At 44.4% G+C, this 17,771-nt stretch overlaps 1 protein-coding gene across 2 annotated transcripts in view; it reads left to right on the forward strand.

Moving 5' to 3' along the window:
* The first annotated feature begins 353 nt into the window (after positions 1-353).
* The window catches only part of LOC135378827 (uncharacterized), a 38,483-nt gene continuing 21,065 nt past the window's right edge, over positions 354-17,771 (forward strand). For both annotated transcript variants that reach the window (XM_064611932.1, XM_064611933.1), the window contains exons 1-2: positions 354-570; positions 3,732-3,847. In XM_064611932.1, the coding sequence (XP_064468002.1) occupies positions 472-570; positions 3,732-3,847 (215 nt within the window). In that variant the 5' untranslated portion in view covers positions 354-471. The remainder of the gene's footprint in view (positions 571-3,731; positions 3,848-17,771) is intronic.

The following is a 17,771-nucleotide window of genomic DNA, read 5'->3' on the forward strand; positions in this document are numbered from 1 at the left end:
TCTAATGGGCGCTGTGGGTAAATTAATAAATGAACGACTGAATAAACGGGGTCGCCATACTCGTTCAGGGTTGGCACCCCCGCCCCCCGTTTTTCGTGCATTAGTTTTATTTCTTCGTGGAAAGAGCTAACTCAAATTAAAAATCTAAATCCCCCAAAAATGATTATGTTGTGGAGTATTCTGTGGTGATGCGAAGGCCGAAAGACGAGTGCATCCCTTTCATGCGGGACTCGAATGGAAAGTTCTGGAAGGCACTACTTTCGTATGCGAAGCCTTTCAGAGGAGCATATACATACGACTCTGCCATAGGAGAAAGCGCATACTCGTAAAGCTGACCGAGCAGTCTGCGCTTCAACACAATCGTCTATTCAATGGCAAGTATAAAGGCAGGGCCGAGAGATCGCGTCGCCAGCATTCCATTTCAGTCGCCCGTATCATTCCCCTCTGCTGAGACGTCGAGCAATCATCAGCATGTCCGCCTTGATCAACGCGGGAGATGTATACAGTCTCAAACAAATGCAACTCATTGCGGAGGCCCGTGCGGCGGAAGGCGTCCACGTCGTGTTTCAGGTGCGTTTCTTTGATTTATTAATTTTTTTCTTTTTCTCAACATTACGCTCTCAACTGTCGGGTGAACATTACGCCGTCAAATATCGTAACACGACGGTGGCTTAATGTCCAGTGTATGGGATATCCATCTTAGGATCTATAATCGCATAAGTGGACATATGCTAAGCTCCGAGCTAGGGCCAGCAGTTCAGGTTGTGGCCCAACCGCTAAAGCCTCCTTGTGTCCCACTCAGGGTCGGATCGAGATCCTCGGTTTGGGGGGGGGAGGGGCAGGGGGCGCTTACTTTGTCCGAGGGCGTAGAGGAGAAGGGGAGAGACGGAATTCCAATGTAGATATCTTGTAGAACTGATATCTTTTTTTTTTGGGGGGGGGGGGCGATCGCCCTAGCGCTCCACCAGGCATCCGCCACTGCTCCCACTCCTTCCTGCTGTCCTCTCTCCATCTCTCCATACCGGTACGCTGCTCAATGCCACAGTTGCTCCGCGGCGCTAACTACGAAAATCGCGAAAGATTCGACGTTATAGATTGCGCTTTTCATCGGAGCTGAGAGCTTCAAAGACCTCTCGGATCAGAGGGAGCGATCACAAATCTGAGGGGTTGGCGTCATGAATTCAGGGCACTGCTCCCATCTGAGTCAGACTGAAGGGAGGGAAGGGGGGAGTAAGTTTAATAGAATTCGTGGGCGTACCGGAAGGGGGGGGGGCAATGGGGGCCGTGGCCCTCCCTGGAACTTCAAGGTCGCTTGAAGAAAATAGTGCACTCTTTATTCATAGGCCGTAATGATTGTTCTCAGACGTCATAATAGGAACCTCTGAACATCCACACAGTGCGCAGCCAGAAGCCGCCAGAAGCGCTTTGCCCCCACTGGGAAAAAATCGTGGGAACGTCCATGATGGGATTACGCACATAACCAATAAACAACAAATGAAGTGAGGAATTGCTTGGGGTATTAGCACGCCATCAGGATAATGTCTGGGTCTCTTACTCGGTTTGGTTTGGGAGATATCCCGTTTTTTTGTTATCGTATTCGCGCCGCGAAGCAACTGTGGCTATGAGCGGCATACAGATGTGGACAGAGGAATAGAAGGCAGCAGAGAGGAGCGGGGGACGGGGCTGTTAGTGTGCGTCCTGGGCCGACTTCGGGTAAGGGGGAACTGTGCCGTCATTCGTCTGGAAAGTCTTCGGAAAGCCCAGGGAAAACCTGAGACAGCACAGCCCAGCACAGCAGTAAAGGATTCGAACCCACTACCTCCCCGGTCCTCAGGACGTCCTTAGTCACCACCAATGAGCGGGATGCATTAAAGGATCAATGAGGTGACAATTTAACGTGGCTCGAAATCTTGCCTCATCTCTCAAGCTGTCCACCAGGAGCCACAATGCAAAATATATTCGCTCTGCGGTGCGTTATAGCTAGAGCTGAGCGCAGGTACCCGCAGTTACCAGCACAACGTCACGATTTGCGGGTAGGAATTCGCGATCGCCGCGGGTAGCGGGTAAAATGCGGGAGTACCCGCAATGCGACCGCCGGTAGGGGTGGGTCCAAGTTTGCCTACCCGCACTCACTTCTAGTTACAGCTGCGTAATCGAATTTACAAAAAAAAAAAAAAAAACAGGCGGAGAAAGCAGCCGCGGACGGCCAACACGGTGCTCTCGTGAAGTAGTTAAGGGTCCGGTGCCTTCTTTCTTTTGTTTTTTCTTGGCAGCTCACGCGCTGCTTATACGTCCTTGGGCTGTGCCGTTGTACATCACTGGTCACGTGACGGAAGTAGCATACGTCACGACGTCTTCTCGTAGCCCGGTGCGCTCTTTTCACGAGGAGAAGGATATTTCAAAGGTGCTCGGAACAGATCTCTTTCCCGCTCGCTCTCTAGGTCACCTACGCTCGTCGGTCTGTCGCAGGAACTCATTTTATTCCTTGGAGAAAATCGAACACATAAAAATAAAAATTGGGGGTCATCTCCGTGCTCCTTTAACCCGCTGAGCCATGCCGCCGGTGAGATACTCGATACGTCCCGAAAACAAGCTGTCGCAATGCTGCACCTTGGCGCGGTTCTCTCTCGCGCGCACGCGAAATAAATGATTCATGTAACATTCCGCAACATACCGCAAGTAAGACGTGTAGGGAGTATTCCAGATGGAGTCCCGAAGAAAGAGTGAACTATTTCTTCGGCGCACTTTCACCGTTTGCGACATTCCCCGTAATAAAAAAAACACAAAAAAGACAAAAAATTGTTGCAGTCTCTAGATATCTCGTGCATTCATTTTGCTCGTCCTGTAACAAAAAAAAAGGAAACTAAATGGCAAGAAAAACTTCGTACATTCAGCGGTTAAGCAAACAGATGTGAAAGCAAACAACGTGCAACGTTTCGTATCTTAGATGATCACAATAATAATGCAGTTCATACGATGGGTATGTCATCCGATTATGGGTCCAGCCGCATAAGATTCTGTGTTGTCTATACGCATCTTAATTCTGGATGAAAACACATGACGAAGAGATCCACTTTAAAAGGAACATGTACCACACCACTAAGCCGAGTTGTAAAGCGATACAAATAACTAGAGATGGGTCGAATCCGGAATTTTCCGAACCCGAATCCAAGGAAGGTTCTGCGAATCCACAATTTATCCAATCCGAATCCAAATCCTAATCCAAGGAAGGTTCTGCGAATCCACGAATCTTACGAATCTCGAATCTTTCGAATCCTTTCTTTAAAAACAGTGTAAAAAGTATGAAAAAAAAACTTGTACTGAAAAGTATTTTGAAGCAGCATATGATACCTTTGTTTGCTGACAAACAAATTAAACAATAGTTGAGTGTCGGATGAAAATATACCCAATAGTTCTTAAACGTAATTTACTATTATTTCCATAAAACTAAGCCACAATCACAGACAAAAAACGTTACTTTTAAACTTAACGTAACAGTTCCTCGCTCAACTCGTTCAGTCCAAAGCATTGTAAACAAACACAGAAGAAAACACCCGTCGGCCAATGATGCTTTCGGCGGACTCCGCAAAAGCCAATTTTGGAAAAGAAACAAACAAACGTGGTTGGCTGATTTTAAAGGTCCCAGGTTGTCCTGTGCGCTCTTCCACGGCTTCCCGACCTCATATAACATTCGTTGACAAATGCTTTATATTGCTTTGTGTTTCTTGCAGAACGGATTCCAGCGCATAACAACGGACGAGGGTAGGGAAATCGTTTTCCCAAACGGTCTCACGCCTGGAGTGAAGACCGTGCATGTTTTCCGTTTCGGCGATCCTGGCGGTCAATCGTATGTATGCCTTTGCAATCTCAAGCGTACGTAAAATTATAGCAAAGTCACATGCCAGGGTAGGCATTGAAGGGGCTTTGGAACTAGAAATTAATCGGAATAAGAGTTCGATAACCCATTCCACTCCAACAACTTCTCCGCGTGTATTACCACATCAACACTGTAACTGAGAAAAGTAAGCGTGGAATAGAAAAGGAATGATTTTGAACTTGAACCGCACCGGACCTGACCTGACCTAACCTAACCTAACATGCCCTGGGCCAACCAGGATGATTATGTAATAGCATGCCATGCATTAATTATGTAATATGCGGCGTCGGGAAGAGACAGACCTCAGGTGATAATTTACATGAGACAACAAATGTGCTGCGCACGGCGTAGAGCCGTGTAGCAAGCGGCAATCTTGCCACTGGGAGGAGCAATTTAAAGGGGTTCCATCTGGCAATCACAATTGCGCACCGCTGATTTTTTTTTTTTTTTTCAGCCATGACTTCTTCTGACTGCCACCCACAATGGCGACAAAACCAAACACGGCGAACCGCGAACTTCGTGACATAAATTTTTCAGACCGCTCTGATTTTACGCCGTAGACGCACATCCTCCTATAAGTTTCTCGAAAATCAATTTCAACGAATGTTCCGCAATCGATATCTAACCGAAAATAACACGATTTGTCATCGTTGTTAGGCTAGTGAACACGGCGATTATAGTGAATAAGAAGGAAAATATCACTGTGCTGCACAATTTTGAACGTAATTATTGAATTTTATGGATTTACATCTATTCTTGGCGCCGGAATATCTTTTTGAAACAGGGCGATGAACCTCCCCACTCTCCAAAGTCAAAATAAAGTTGTTGTTGTTTTGGCGCCGGTTTTATTCCAACTGGTGGTGTCATTTAAATTTAAAAAAAAAAAATCGTAGTGACGACAGGATGTTTCGAGCGCTGCACGGGCAGACTTTTCCGGGCCTGAGCCTTCCTGCGCGCCTATCGAAATATGGCCCGATCTGGCAATATCCGCTCGATGTTGACATGACACTTCCAACTTACGATCGCCATGTCGCAGAAGCTAGGCTGTCGAAACATGACATCAACCCAACTCCGGAGCATGCTGCAAGCTGGATGTTGGGCTCATGGTGGTGGTGCCAACAGAATAATTTCTATAAAATTTCTATAGGGGACTGAACAGTTTCTATAGGTCTACTATGTGTAGGGAACACAGACTTTGTACTGATGATGATTTCATGTATCTAGCAATTTTTCAAGTGGATAGTTTTTGTGTGCGTAACTGAATTAACCCTTTGATAGACGCTGGGATACCGGTGTCTGACTTGTCGCTTCATCTTCTATGTGGGCTGCAGCGACGCCATGCGATCATTTCCTTCCCAAATATTCGTTGCTCCATCTATGAGGAGTAATAGTAACCTGCAGGCGAGTTTCGTACTTCCATCGAAGGGTCGGGGCATATTTTCTTTTTGGTGTTCTCCAAGTCTGTTGCACCGTTTCATGTGCCGTTTTTGAGAGGGACCGTAAGGCTGGACACATGATGAAATTAACGGACACCGGCTTAACGTAACAAAAATAACAACTTTACCATGACGTTTCGACGCCGATACGGGCATGATCATTAGACAAGACAAACAATGAGCAAACTATTCGGGGCTCGCCTTTAAAGCTTCGAAATTTCTTTGTAGCGCACGACACGAAGGTGTGTTTTGGTGGCAGACGCTTCAGAAAAAATGTAAAATGGCCATCTGCGGCCACCCTGAATCAAATGCAAGCGTCAGATGCACTTCCATAGCACGCGCGCTGTAGTCTGCTAGCGGAAGTGGCGAGCGGTTCCTAGCGACCGGCGAGAGAGAAAAGGCGAAAAGAATGCCGGGAACAGGGTGTGGTGTGTGTAAGCACTCGTAGGTAAACAATGGGCGCATGGAGATGACATGCCTGCCGCTGAATCATAGGTCGCTAGAGGAATTTATGGAACCTAGCGCGGCATATTAATTACAGATTACGATGCACCTTGCATAATTACATCCAGGTATGCAGATTTCAAGTTTGAAATCGAGTGGCGGACCTAAACTAGACATGGACCTTCTATATTTCCTGGACTTCGCAACCCAGGATTTAAAAAAAGAAAAAATATACCTCTTTCTGCTTTTTGAAACACCGCGCTCCACGAAGCGACGAAGCAATAAGAGAAACTGTTACCAAAATTACCCTGTTACCTGGTAGCAAAATTAGCAAGACATACGGGAAACTCGGGCGAGACGGACATCAGGTATCCATTCCCTGCCACTGCAGTATCCCTGGAAACGAGAAGGCGGTCTAAGCTGCAATAGAATCCCACTCCCTGACATGCAGGGAAAATATACTAGTGACCAAAGACGACATCAAAAGGGCAGCAAAGCGAACAGCAGATGTACAGATGAAGAAGCTCCCTGGACAATCTACAGTGAAGACACCCCAGGCTTGTCGCATTCCGTCCATATAAGTGCACAGGCTGTAGATACATGAGCCGAACTGACGCAGCACTCATCCATTTACTCCGACTGGGTACTGCATTCACAAGAGCTTACGGTTATTAGCTATGTAATATGCCCCACACAAGAGCCTTAGTTTTTATCCAGGTCCTTTCCCGAGTTCTAACTAACTTCCTCCTTCCGACTCGTCGGCACCGTACAAGCTAAACACGAGCGACGACCATAATGTAGAGAATGCCACACAAGCGAAGACGACATCCATCTACTACAACACTGCACGAAATATCAGGACAAGAGAAACATCCTCGAAAAGCGTCTCTCCACACTCGATAGCTGGCTACTGACCATTGGAAAGACTCTGGGTGCATGTTCTACAGACAGCGAATGCCACAATGCGGCAGGCTACGTACTACAGTTCCTCAGGGCCGCAAAACTGCGGGACCCGTAATACGTGTGCTTCCGCGCATCTTAATTTGCTACGTCTGAGTTTTTTTTTTTTTTTGTGAATTTGTTTTTGAATAGTAGCAAGCCAAATATTGGGTGACTTCTCTCAACACTTAAAAAGAACAAGAAACTGTCATGTTAGAGAAAAATTTAATATGACGTGTTGTTACCATTCACACAAAGGTGACAACGAGAACATAGAATCAGTATGAATGAGACCAGCTCCCGTGGCATAGTGGTTAGGATGATCACTTTCCACGCCGAGACTGGGAGGTGGCACGGGTTCGAATCTTTTCACCGTCTGGGCTGTCTGAAGTTTTTCCCCCAGACTCTCCAGACGAATGTCGGCACAGTTCCCCCTGAAGTCGGCCCAGGACGCATAGTAACCCCCCCTCTCCTTCCTGTTGTCCTCCCTCTATCTGTCCACGTCTGTATGCCGCTCAAAGCCACAGTTGCTTCGCGGCGCTAACACGTAATTAAAAAAAGCATGAACAAGACTACGTACATTGGTGTTTCTTCATGAGTAGACATTCTAGCGTTGTTTTGTACTAAATGGCCAGCACACGATACAAAACAATACAACAACATGATCTCGTGACATGGGGCACAAAGTGGCAAGTCGTTTCGGCAGCTGTCGACACGTGACCTTGGTCAAATGTCTAGGCCTGACAGCACTGCAATGTTGGAACGCGACATCGGCCCAACACCGAGGGATGTTGCACAGTGGATCGATCACCGATGTCAGTGATGTCGGTAGAAACACATTGGACCGCTGCCGACCCGACATCTGCTTGGGCATGCTGCTTGGACGACATCTGCCATACCTGGGTAAATTACTTCTAAAATGTAATTAAAGTACATTACTCATTACTCCAGCTAGAATTTAATTAAATTACATTACTCATTACTGCAATTGAAATGTAATGACATTACATTACGATTACTACGAAAAAGTAATCACATTACAAAGTCGTTACTCCGAGTTTAATCGTAACGATGTTGAGGATGCGGAAATTCAGTGTGGGCTTTGGAATTCTTTTAACTGGCCAGTTGCCCACACTCTTTTGCCAAATGCAAACACAGAACGCAGACTCAATTCTTTTGTAAAAAGTAATGAGTAATGTCATTAAAATTACTGCCCAAAATATAATTAAATTACATTACAAATTGCATAATGCCAAAGTAGTGCATTAAATTACAAATTACCAGAAAAAGTAATTCATTACTGTAATGTCATTACAGTAATGACATTACTGCCCAGGTATGACATCTGCCGACCTCTCCTGGGAAGGCCAAATTTGCGTTCCTATGAGGAACTCTCGAGGTATAGATCTCACAATACGTCAAGAGATAACTCAACAGAAAGCTGGGAAGAATGCGAAAGGAGAAAGTGTGTACATGACGAAATAACAACACTGTATAAACATGGCTTACAACTGAACATGTTCACATCATTGATGAAAATATGGGCTCCGGACAGGTAGCATCAGGAATAAATACTGCACAGAGAGGAGGACGTTCCAGACAGAACTGTCGTGTAAGGACGACTGCGTTCAACCTTCGTGGGACGGTAGCCACGTCGCGGGATGTAGACAGTGTGGGCGCATATCAACTTACGGACTATTGTCTGGAATGGAAGACCGAAGAGCAGACCGAAAAGCCGAAAAGAATATCGACTTGGGCCAAGAGGGGCAAGATTGAGTCATGTCTTGAGAGTAGACATAGTGGAATGATTGATTACGGTAATCTGATAGTTTGCGATCGGTAGCTCTGTCGTCGATCCTTCCTGAACGGTTCCAGAGATGCGACTAATGTGGGTACACGTCTCTATTTGTCCCTCAAAAGTATCTGACTTATAAGCATGAGAAATCTGGCTCAAGTGCCTGTCAGGAAGCAAGGATTATTTTTTGTTTTGTTTTTTCATGCCTCGCGTTTTTCTGGTGAAGCTATGATAAGAGGATAGTTTGCAATCGGAAGCTCTGTCGTTGACGCTTTCTGAACGGTTCCAGAGATACGACTAATGCGGGTACACGTCTCTATTTGTCCCTCAAAAGTATGTGACTTATAAGCATGAGAAATCTGGCTCAATTGCCTGTCAGGAAGCAAGGATTAGTTTTTGTTTTGTTTTTTCATGCCTCGCGTTTTTCTGGTGAAGCTATGATAAGAGGATAGTTTGCTATCGGAAGCTCTGTCGTTGACGCTTTCTGAACGGTTCCAGAGATACGACTAAGGCGGGTACACGTCTCTATTTGTCCCTCAAAGGTATCTGACTTATATGCATAAGAAATCTGGTTCAATTGCCTGTCAGGAAGCAAGGATTATATCTTAGTTTTTTTTTTCATGCCTCGCGTTTTTCTGGTGAAGCTTAGAGGATAGTTTGCAATGGGAAGTTGACGCTTTCTGAACGGTTCCAGAGATACGATGAATGCGGGTACACGTCTCTATTTGTCCCTCAAAAGTATGTGACTTATAAGCATGAGAAATCTGGCTCAATTGCCTGTCAGGAAGCAAGGATTATTTTTTGTTTTGTTTTTTCATGCCTCGCGTTTTTCTGGTGAAGCTATGATGAGAGGATAGTTTGCAATCGGAAGCTCTGTCGTTGACGCTTTCTGAACGGTTCCAGAGATACGACTAATGCGGGTACACGTCTCTATTTGTCCCTCAAAGGTATCTGACTTATATGCATTATTAATCTGGTTGAATTGCCTGTCAGGAAGCAAGGATTATTTCTTAGTTTTTTTTTGCATGCCTCGCGTTTTTCTGCTGAAGCTTAAGAGGATAGTTTGCAATGGGAAGTTGACGCTTTCTGAACGGTTCCAGAGATACGACAAATGCTGGTACACGTCTCTATTTGTCCCTCAAAAGTATGTGACTTATAAGCATGAGAAATCTGGCTCAATTGCCTGTCAGGAAGCAAGGATTATTTTTTGTTTTGTTTTTTCATGCCTCGCGCTTTTCTGGTGAAGCTATGATAAGAGGATAGTTTGCAATCGGAAGCTCTGTCGTTGACGCTTTCTGAACGGTTCCAGAGATACGACTAATGCGGGTACACGTCTCTATTTGTCCCTCAAAGGTATCTGACTTATATGCATGATAAATCTGGCTCAATTGCCTGTCAGGAAGCAAGGACTGCTTTTTTTTCATGCCACGCGTTTTTCTGATGAAGCTAAGAGGATAGTTTGCAATGGGAAGCTCTGTCGTTGACACTTTCTGAACGGTTCCAGAGATACGACAAATGCGGGTACACGTCTGTATTTGTCCCTCAAAGGTATCTGTCTTATATGCATGATAAATCTGGCTCAATTGCCTGTCAGGAAGCAAGGACTGCTTTTTTTTCATGCCACGCGTTTTTCTGATGAAGCTAAGTGGATAGTTTGCAATGGGAAGCTCTGTCGTTGACACTTTCTGAACGGTTCCAGAGATACGACAAATGCGGGTACACGTCTCTATTTGTCCCTCAAAGGTATCTGACTTATATGCATTATTAATCTGGTTGAATTGCCTGTCAGGAAGCAAGGATTATTTCTTAGTTTTTTTTTGCATGCCTCGCGTTTTTCTGCTGAAGCTTAAGAGGATAGTTTGCAATGGGAAGTTGACGCTTTCTGAACGGTTCCAGAGATACGACAAATGCTGGTACACGTCTCTATTTGTCCCTCAAAAGTATGTGACTTATAAGCATGAGAAATCTGGCTCAATTGCCTGTCAGGAAGCAAGGATTATTTTTTGTTTTGTTTTTTCATGCCTCGCGCTTTTCTGGTGAAGCTATGATAAGAGGATAGTTTGCAATCGGAAGCTCTGTCGTTGACGCTTTCTGAACGGTTCCAGAGATACGACTAATGCGGGTACACGTCTCTATTTGTCCCTCAAAGGTATCTGACTTATATGCATGATAAATCTGGCTCAATTGCCTGTCAGGAAGCAAGGACTGCTTTTTTTTCATGCCACGCGTTTTTCTGATGAAGCTAAGAGGATAGTTTGCAATGGGAAGCTCTGTCGTTGACACTTTCTGAACGGTTCCAGAGATACGACAAATGCGGGTACACGTCTGTATTTGTCCCTCAAAGGTATCTGTCTTATATGCATGATAAATCTGGCTCAATTGCCTGTCAGGAAGCAAGGACTGCTTTTTTTTCATGCCACGCGTTTTTCTGATGAAGCTAAGTGGATAGTTTGCAATGGGAAGCTCTGTCGTTGACACTTTCTGAACGGTTCCAGAGATACGACAAATGCGGGTACACGTCTGTATTTGTCGCTCAAAAGTATCTGACTTATAAGCATGATAAATCTGGCTCAATTGCCTGTCAGGAAGCAAGGACTGCTTTTTTTTTCATGCCACGCGTTTTTCTGATGAAGCTAAGAGGATAGTTTGCAATGGGAAGCTCTGTCGTTGACACTTTCTGAACGGTTCCAGAGATACGACAAATGCGGGTACACGTCTGTATTTGTCTCTCAAAAGTATCTGACTTATAAGCATGATAAATCTGGCTCAATTGCCTGTCAGGAAGCAAGGACTGCTTTTTTTTCATGCCACGCGTTTTTCTGATGAAGCTAAGTGGATAGTTTGCAATGGGAAGCTCTGTCGTTGACACTTTCTGAACGGTTCCAGAGATACGACAAATGCGGGTACACGTCTGTATTTGTCGCTCAAAAGTATCTGACTTATAAGCATGATAAATCTGGCTCAATTGCCTGTCAGGAAGCAAGGACTGCTTTTTTTTTCATGCCACGCGTTTTTCTGATGAAGCTAAGAGGATAGTTTGCAATGGGAAGCTCTGTCGTTGACACTTTCTGAACGGTTCCAGAGATACGACAAATGCGGGTACACGTCTGTATTTGTCTCTCAAAAGTATCTGACTTATAAGCATGATAAATCTGGCTCAATTGCCTGTCAGGAAGCAGGGACTGCTTTTTTTTTCATGCCACGCGTTTTTCTGATGAAGCTAAGAGGATAGTTTGCAATGGGAAGCACTGTCGTTGACACTTTCTGAACGGTTCCAGAGATACGACAAATGCGGGTACACGTCTGTATTTGTCCCTCAAAAGTATCTGACTTATAAGCATGATAAATCTGGCTCAATTGCCTGTCAGGAAGCAGGGACTGCTTTTTTTTTTCATGCCACGCGTTTTTCTGATGAAGCTAAGAGGATAGTTTGCAATGGGAAGCACTGTCGTTGACACTTTCTGAACGGTTACAGAGATACGACAAATGCGAGTACACGTCTGTATTTCTCCCTCAAAAGTATCTGACTTATAAGCATGATAAATCTGGCTCAATTGCCTGTCAGGAAGCAAGGACTGCTTTTTTTTTCATGCCACGCGTTTTTCTGATGAAGCTAAGAGGATAGTTTGCAATGGGAAGCTCTGTCGTTGACACTTTCTGAACGGTTCCAGAGATACGACAAATGCGGGTACACGTCTGTATTTGTCCCTCAAAGGTATCTGACTTATATGCATGATAAATCTGGCTCAATTGCCTGTCAGGAAGCAAGGACTGCTTTTTTTTCATGCCACGCGTTTTTCTGATGAAGCTAAGTGGATCGTTTGCAATGGGAAGCTCTGTCGTTGACACTTTCTGAACGGTTCCAGAGATACGACAAATGCGGGTACACGTCTGTATTTGTCCCTCAAAAGTATCTGACTTATAAGCATGATAAATCTGGCTCAATTGCCTGTCAGGAAGCAAGGACAGCTTTTTTTTTCATGCCACGCGTTTTTCTGATGAAGCTAAGAGGATAGTTTGCAATGGGAAGCTCTGTCGTTGACACTTTCTGAACGGTTCCAGAGATACGACAAATGCGGGTACACGTCTGTATTTGTCCCTCAAAAGTATCTGACTTATAAACATGATAAATCTGGCTCAATTGCCTGTCAGGAAGCAAGGACTGCTTTTTTTTTTTCATGCCACGCGTTTTTCTGATGAAGCTAAGAGGATAGTTTGCAATGGGAAGCTCTGTCGTTGACACTTTCTGAACGGTTCCAGAGATACGACAAATGCGGGTACACGTCTGTATTTGTCTCTCAAAAGTATCTGACTTATAAGCATGATAAATCTGGCTCAATTGCCTGTCAGGAAGCAGGGACTGCTTTTTTTTTCATGCCACGCGTTTTTCTGATGAAGCTAAGAGGATAGTTTGCAATGGGAAGCACTGTCGTTGACACTTTCTGAACGGTTCCAGAGATACGACAAATGCGGGTACACGTCTGTATTTGTCCCTCAAAAGTATCTGACTTATAAGCATGATAAATCTGGCTCAATTGCCTGTCAGGAAGCAGGGACTGCTTTTTTTTTCATGCCACGCGTTTTTCTGATGAAGCTAAGAGGATAGTTTGCAATGGGAAGCACTGTCGTTGACACTTTCTGAACGGTTCCAGAGATACGACAAATGCGGGTACACGTCTGTATTTGTCCCTCAAAAGTATCTGACTTATAAGCATGATAAATCTGGCTCAATTGCCTGTCAGGAAGCAGGGACTGCTTTTTTTTTTCATGCCACGCGTTTTTCTGATGAAGCTAAGAGGATAGTTTGCAATGGGAAGCACTGTCGTTGACACTTTCTGAACGGTTACAGAGATACGACAAATGCGAGTACACGTCTGTATTTCTCCCTCAAAAGTATCTGACTTATAAGCATGATAAATCTGGCTCAATTGCCTGTCAGGAAGCAAGGAGTGCTTTTTTTTTCATGCCACGCGTTTTTCTGATGAAGCTAAGAGGATAGTTTGCAATGGGAAGCTCTGTCGTTGACACTTTCTGAACGGTTCCAGAGATACGACAAATGCGGGTACACGTCTGTATTTGTCCCTCAAAAGTATCTGACTTATAAGCATGATAAATCTGGCTCACTTGCCTGTCAGGAAGCAAGGACTGCTTTTTTTTCATGCCACGCGTTTTTCTGATGAAGCTAAGAGGATAGTTTGCAATGGGAAGCTCTGTCGTTGACACTTTCTGAACGGTTCCAGAGATACGACAAATGCGGGTACACGTCTGTATTTGTCCCTCAAAAGTATCTGACTTATAAGCATGATAAATCTGGCTCAATTGCCTGTCAGGAAGCAAGACTGCTTTTTTTTTCATGCCACGCGTTTTTCTGATGAAGCTAAGAGGATAGTTTGCAATGGGAAGCTCTGTCGTTGACACTTTCTGAACGGTTCCAGAGATACGACAAATGCGGGTACACGTCTGTATTTGTCCCTCAAAAGTATCTGACTTATAAACATGATAAATCTGGCTCAATTGCCTGTCAGGAAGCAAGGACTGCTTTTTTTTTTCATGCCACGCGTTTTTCTGATGAAGCTAAGAGGATAGTTTGCAATGGGAAGCTCTGTCGTTGACACTTTCTGAACGGTTCCAGAGATACGACAAATGCGGGTACACGTCTGTATTTGTCTCTCAAAAGTATCTGACTTATAAGCATGATAAATCTGGCTCAATTGCCTGTCAGGAAGCAGGGACTGCTTTTTTTTTCATGCCACGCGTTTTTCTGATGAAGCTAAGAGGATAGTTTGCAATGGGAAGCACTGTCGTTGACACTTTCTGAACGGTTCCAGAGATACGACAAATGCGGGTACACGTCTGTATTTGTCCCTCAAAAGTATCTGACTTATAAGCATGATAAATCTGGCTCAATTGCCTGTCAGGAAGCAGGGACTGCTTTTTTTTTTCATGCCACGCGTTTTTCTGATGAAGCTAAGAGGATAGTTTGCAATGGGAAGCACTGTCGTTGACACTTTCTGAACGGTTCCAGAGATACGACAAATGCGGGTACACGTCTGTATTTGTCCCTCAAAAGTATCTGACTTATAAGCATGATAAATCTGGCTCAATTGCCTGTCAGGAAGCAGGGACTGCTTTTTTTTTTCATGCCACGCGTTTTTCTGATGAAGCTAAGAGGATAGTTTGCAATGGGAAGCACTGTCGTTGACACTTTCTGAACGGTTACAGAGATACGACAAATGCGAGTACACGTCTGTATTTCTCCCTCAAAAGTATCTGACTTATAAGCATGATAAATCTGGCTCAATTGCCTGTCAGGAAGCAAGGAGTGCTTTTTTTTTCATGCCACGCGTTTTTCTGATGAAGCTAAGAGGATAGTTTGCAATGGGAAGCTCTGTCGTTGACACTTTCTGAACGGTTCCAGAGATACGACAAATGCGGGTACACGTCTGTATTTGTCCCTCAAAAGTATCTGACTTATAAGCATGATAAATCTGGCTCACTTGCCTGTCAGGAAGCAAGGACTGCTTTTTTTTCATGCCACGCGTTTTTCTGATGAAGCTAAGAGGATAGTTTGCAATGGGAAGCTCTGTCGTTGACACTTTCTGAACGGTTCCAGAGATACGACAAATGCGGGTACACGTCTGTATTTGTCCCTCAAAAGTATCTGACTTATAAGCATGATAAATCTGGCTCAATTGCCTGTCAGGAAGCAAGGACTGCTTTTTTTTTTCATGCCACGCATTTTTCTGATGAAGCTAAGAGGATAGTTTGCAATGGGAAGCTCTGTCGTTGACACTTTCTGAACGGTTCCAGAGATACGACAAATGCGGGTACACGTCTGTATTTGTCCCTCAAAAGTATCTGACTTATAAACATGATAAATCTGGCTCAATTGCCTGTCAGGAAGCAAGGACTGCTTTTTTTTTCATGCCACGCGTTTTTCTGATGAAGCTAAGAGGATAGTTTGCAATGGGAAGCTCTGTCGTTGACACTTTCTGAACGGTTCCAGAGATACGACAAATGCGGGTACACGTCTGTATTTGTCTCTCAAAAGTATCTGACTTATAAGCATGATAAATCTGGCTCAATTGCCTGTCAGGAAGCAGGGACTGCTTTTTTTTTCATGCCACGCGTTTTTCTGATGAAGCTAAGAGGATAGTTTGCAATGGGAAGCACTGTCGTTGACACTTTCTGAACGGTTCCAGAGATACGACAAATGCGGGTACACGTCTGTATTTGTCCCTCAAAAGTATCTGACTTATAAGCATGATAAATCTGGCTCAATTGCCTGTCAGGAAGCAGGGACTGCTTTTTTTTTTCATGCCACGCGTTTTTCTGATGAAGCTAAGAGGATAGTTTGCAATGGGAAGCACTGTCGTTGACACTTTCTGAACGGTTCCAGAGATACGACAAATGCGGGTACACGTCTGTATTTGTCCCTCAAAAGTATCTGACTTATAAGCATGATAAATCTGGCTCAATTGCCTGTCAGGAAGCAGGGACTGCTTTTTTTTTTCATGCCACGCGTTTTTCTGATGAAGCTAAGAGGATAGTTTGCAATGGGAAGCACTGTCGTTGACACTTTCTGAACGGTTACAGAGATACGACAAATGCGAGTACACGTCTGTATTTCTCCCTCAAAAGTATCTGACTTATAAGCATGATAAATCTGGCTCAATTGCCTGTCAGGAAGCAAGGAGTGCTTTTTTTTTCATGCCACGCGTTTTTCTGATGAAGCTAAGAGGATAGTTTGCAATGGGAAGCTCTGTCGTTGACACTTTCTGAACGGTTCCAGAGATACGACAAATGCGGGTACACGTCTGTATTTGTCCCTCAAAAGTATCTGACTTATAAGCATGATAAATCTGGCTCACTTGCCTGTCAGGAAGCAAGGACTGCTTTTTTTTCATGCCACGCGTTTTTCTGATGAAGCTAAGAGGATAGTTTGCAATGGGAAGCTCTGTCGTTGACACTTTCTGAACGGTTCCAGAGATACGACAAATGCGGGTACACGTCTGTATTTGTCCCTCAAAAGTATCTGACTTATAAGCATGATAAATCTGGCTCAATTGCCTGTCAGGAAGCAAGGACTGCTTTTTTTTTTCATGCCACGCATTTTTCTGATGAAGCTAAGAGGATAGTTTGCAATGGGAAGCTCTGTCGTTGACACTTTCTGAACGGTTCCAGAGATACGACAAATGCGGGTACACGTCTGTATTTGTCCCTCAAAAGTATCTGACTTATAAACATGATAAATCTGGCTCAATTGCCTGTCAGGAAGCAAGGACTGCTTTTTTTTTCATGCCACGCGTTTTTCTGATGAAGCTAAGAGGATAGTTTGCAATGGGAAGCTCTGTCGTTGACACTTTCTGAACGGTTCCAGAGATACGACAAATGCGGGTACACGTCTGTATTTGTCTCTCAAAAGTATCTGACTTATAAGCATGATAAATCTGGCTCAATTGCCTGTCAGGAAGCAGGGACTGCTTTTTTTTTCATGCCACGCGTTTTTCTGATGAAGCTAAGAGGATAGTTTGCAATGGGAAGCACTGTCGTTGACACTTTCTGAACGGTTCCAGAGATACGACAAATGCGGGTACACGTCTGTATTTGTCCCTCAAAAGTATCTGACTTATAAGCATGATAAATCTGGCTCAATTGCCTGTCAGGAAGCAGGGACTGCTTTTTTTTTTCATGCCACGCGTTTTTCTGATGAAGCTAAGAGGATAGTTTGCAATGGGAAGCACTGTCGTTGACACTTTCTGAACGGTTACAGAGATACGACAAATGCGAGTACACGTCTGTATTTCTCCCTCAAAAGTATCTGACTTATAAGCATGATAAATCTGGCTCAATTGCCTGTCAGGAAGCAAGGACTGCTTTTTTTTTCATGCCACGCGTTTTTCTGATGAAGCTAAGAGGATAGTTTGCAATGGGAAGCTCTGTCGTTGACACTTTCTGAACGGTTCCAGAGATACGACAAATGCGGGTACACGTCTGTATTTGTCCCTCAAAGGTATCTGACTTATAAGCATGATAAATCTGGCTCAATTGCCTGTCAGGAAGCAAGGACTGCTTTTTTTTCATGCCACGCGTTTTTCTGATGAAGCTAAGTGGATAGTTTGCAATGGGAAGCTCTGTCGTTGACACTTTCTGAACGGTTCCAGAGATACGACAAATGCGGGTACACGTCTGTATTTGTCCCTCAAAAGTATCTGACTTATAAGCATGATAAATCTGGCTCAATTGCCTGTCAGGAAGCAAGGACTGCTTTTTTTTTCAT

This window comes from Ornithodoros turicata, chromosome 1 (genome assembly GCF_037126465.1).
Source record: "Ornithodoros turicata isolate Travis chromosome 1, ASM3712646v1, whole genome shotgun sequence".
NCBI lineage: Eukaryota > Metazoa > Arthropoda > Arachnida > Ixodida > Argasidae > Ornithodoros > Ornithodoros turicata.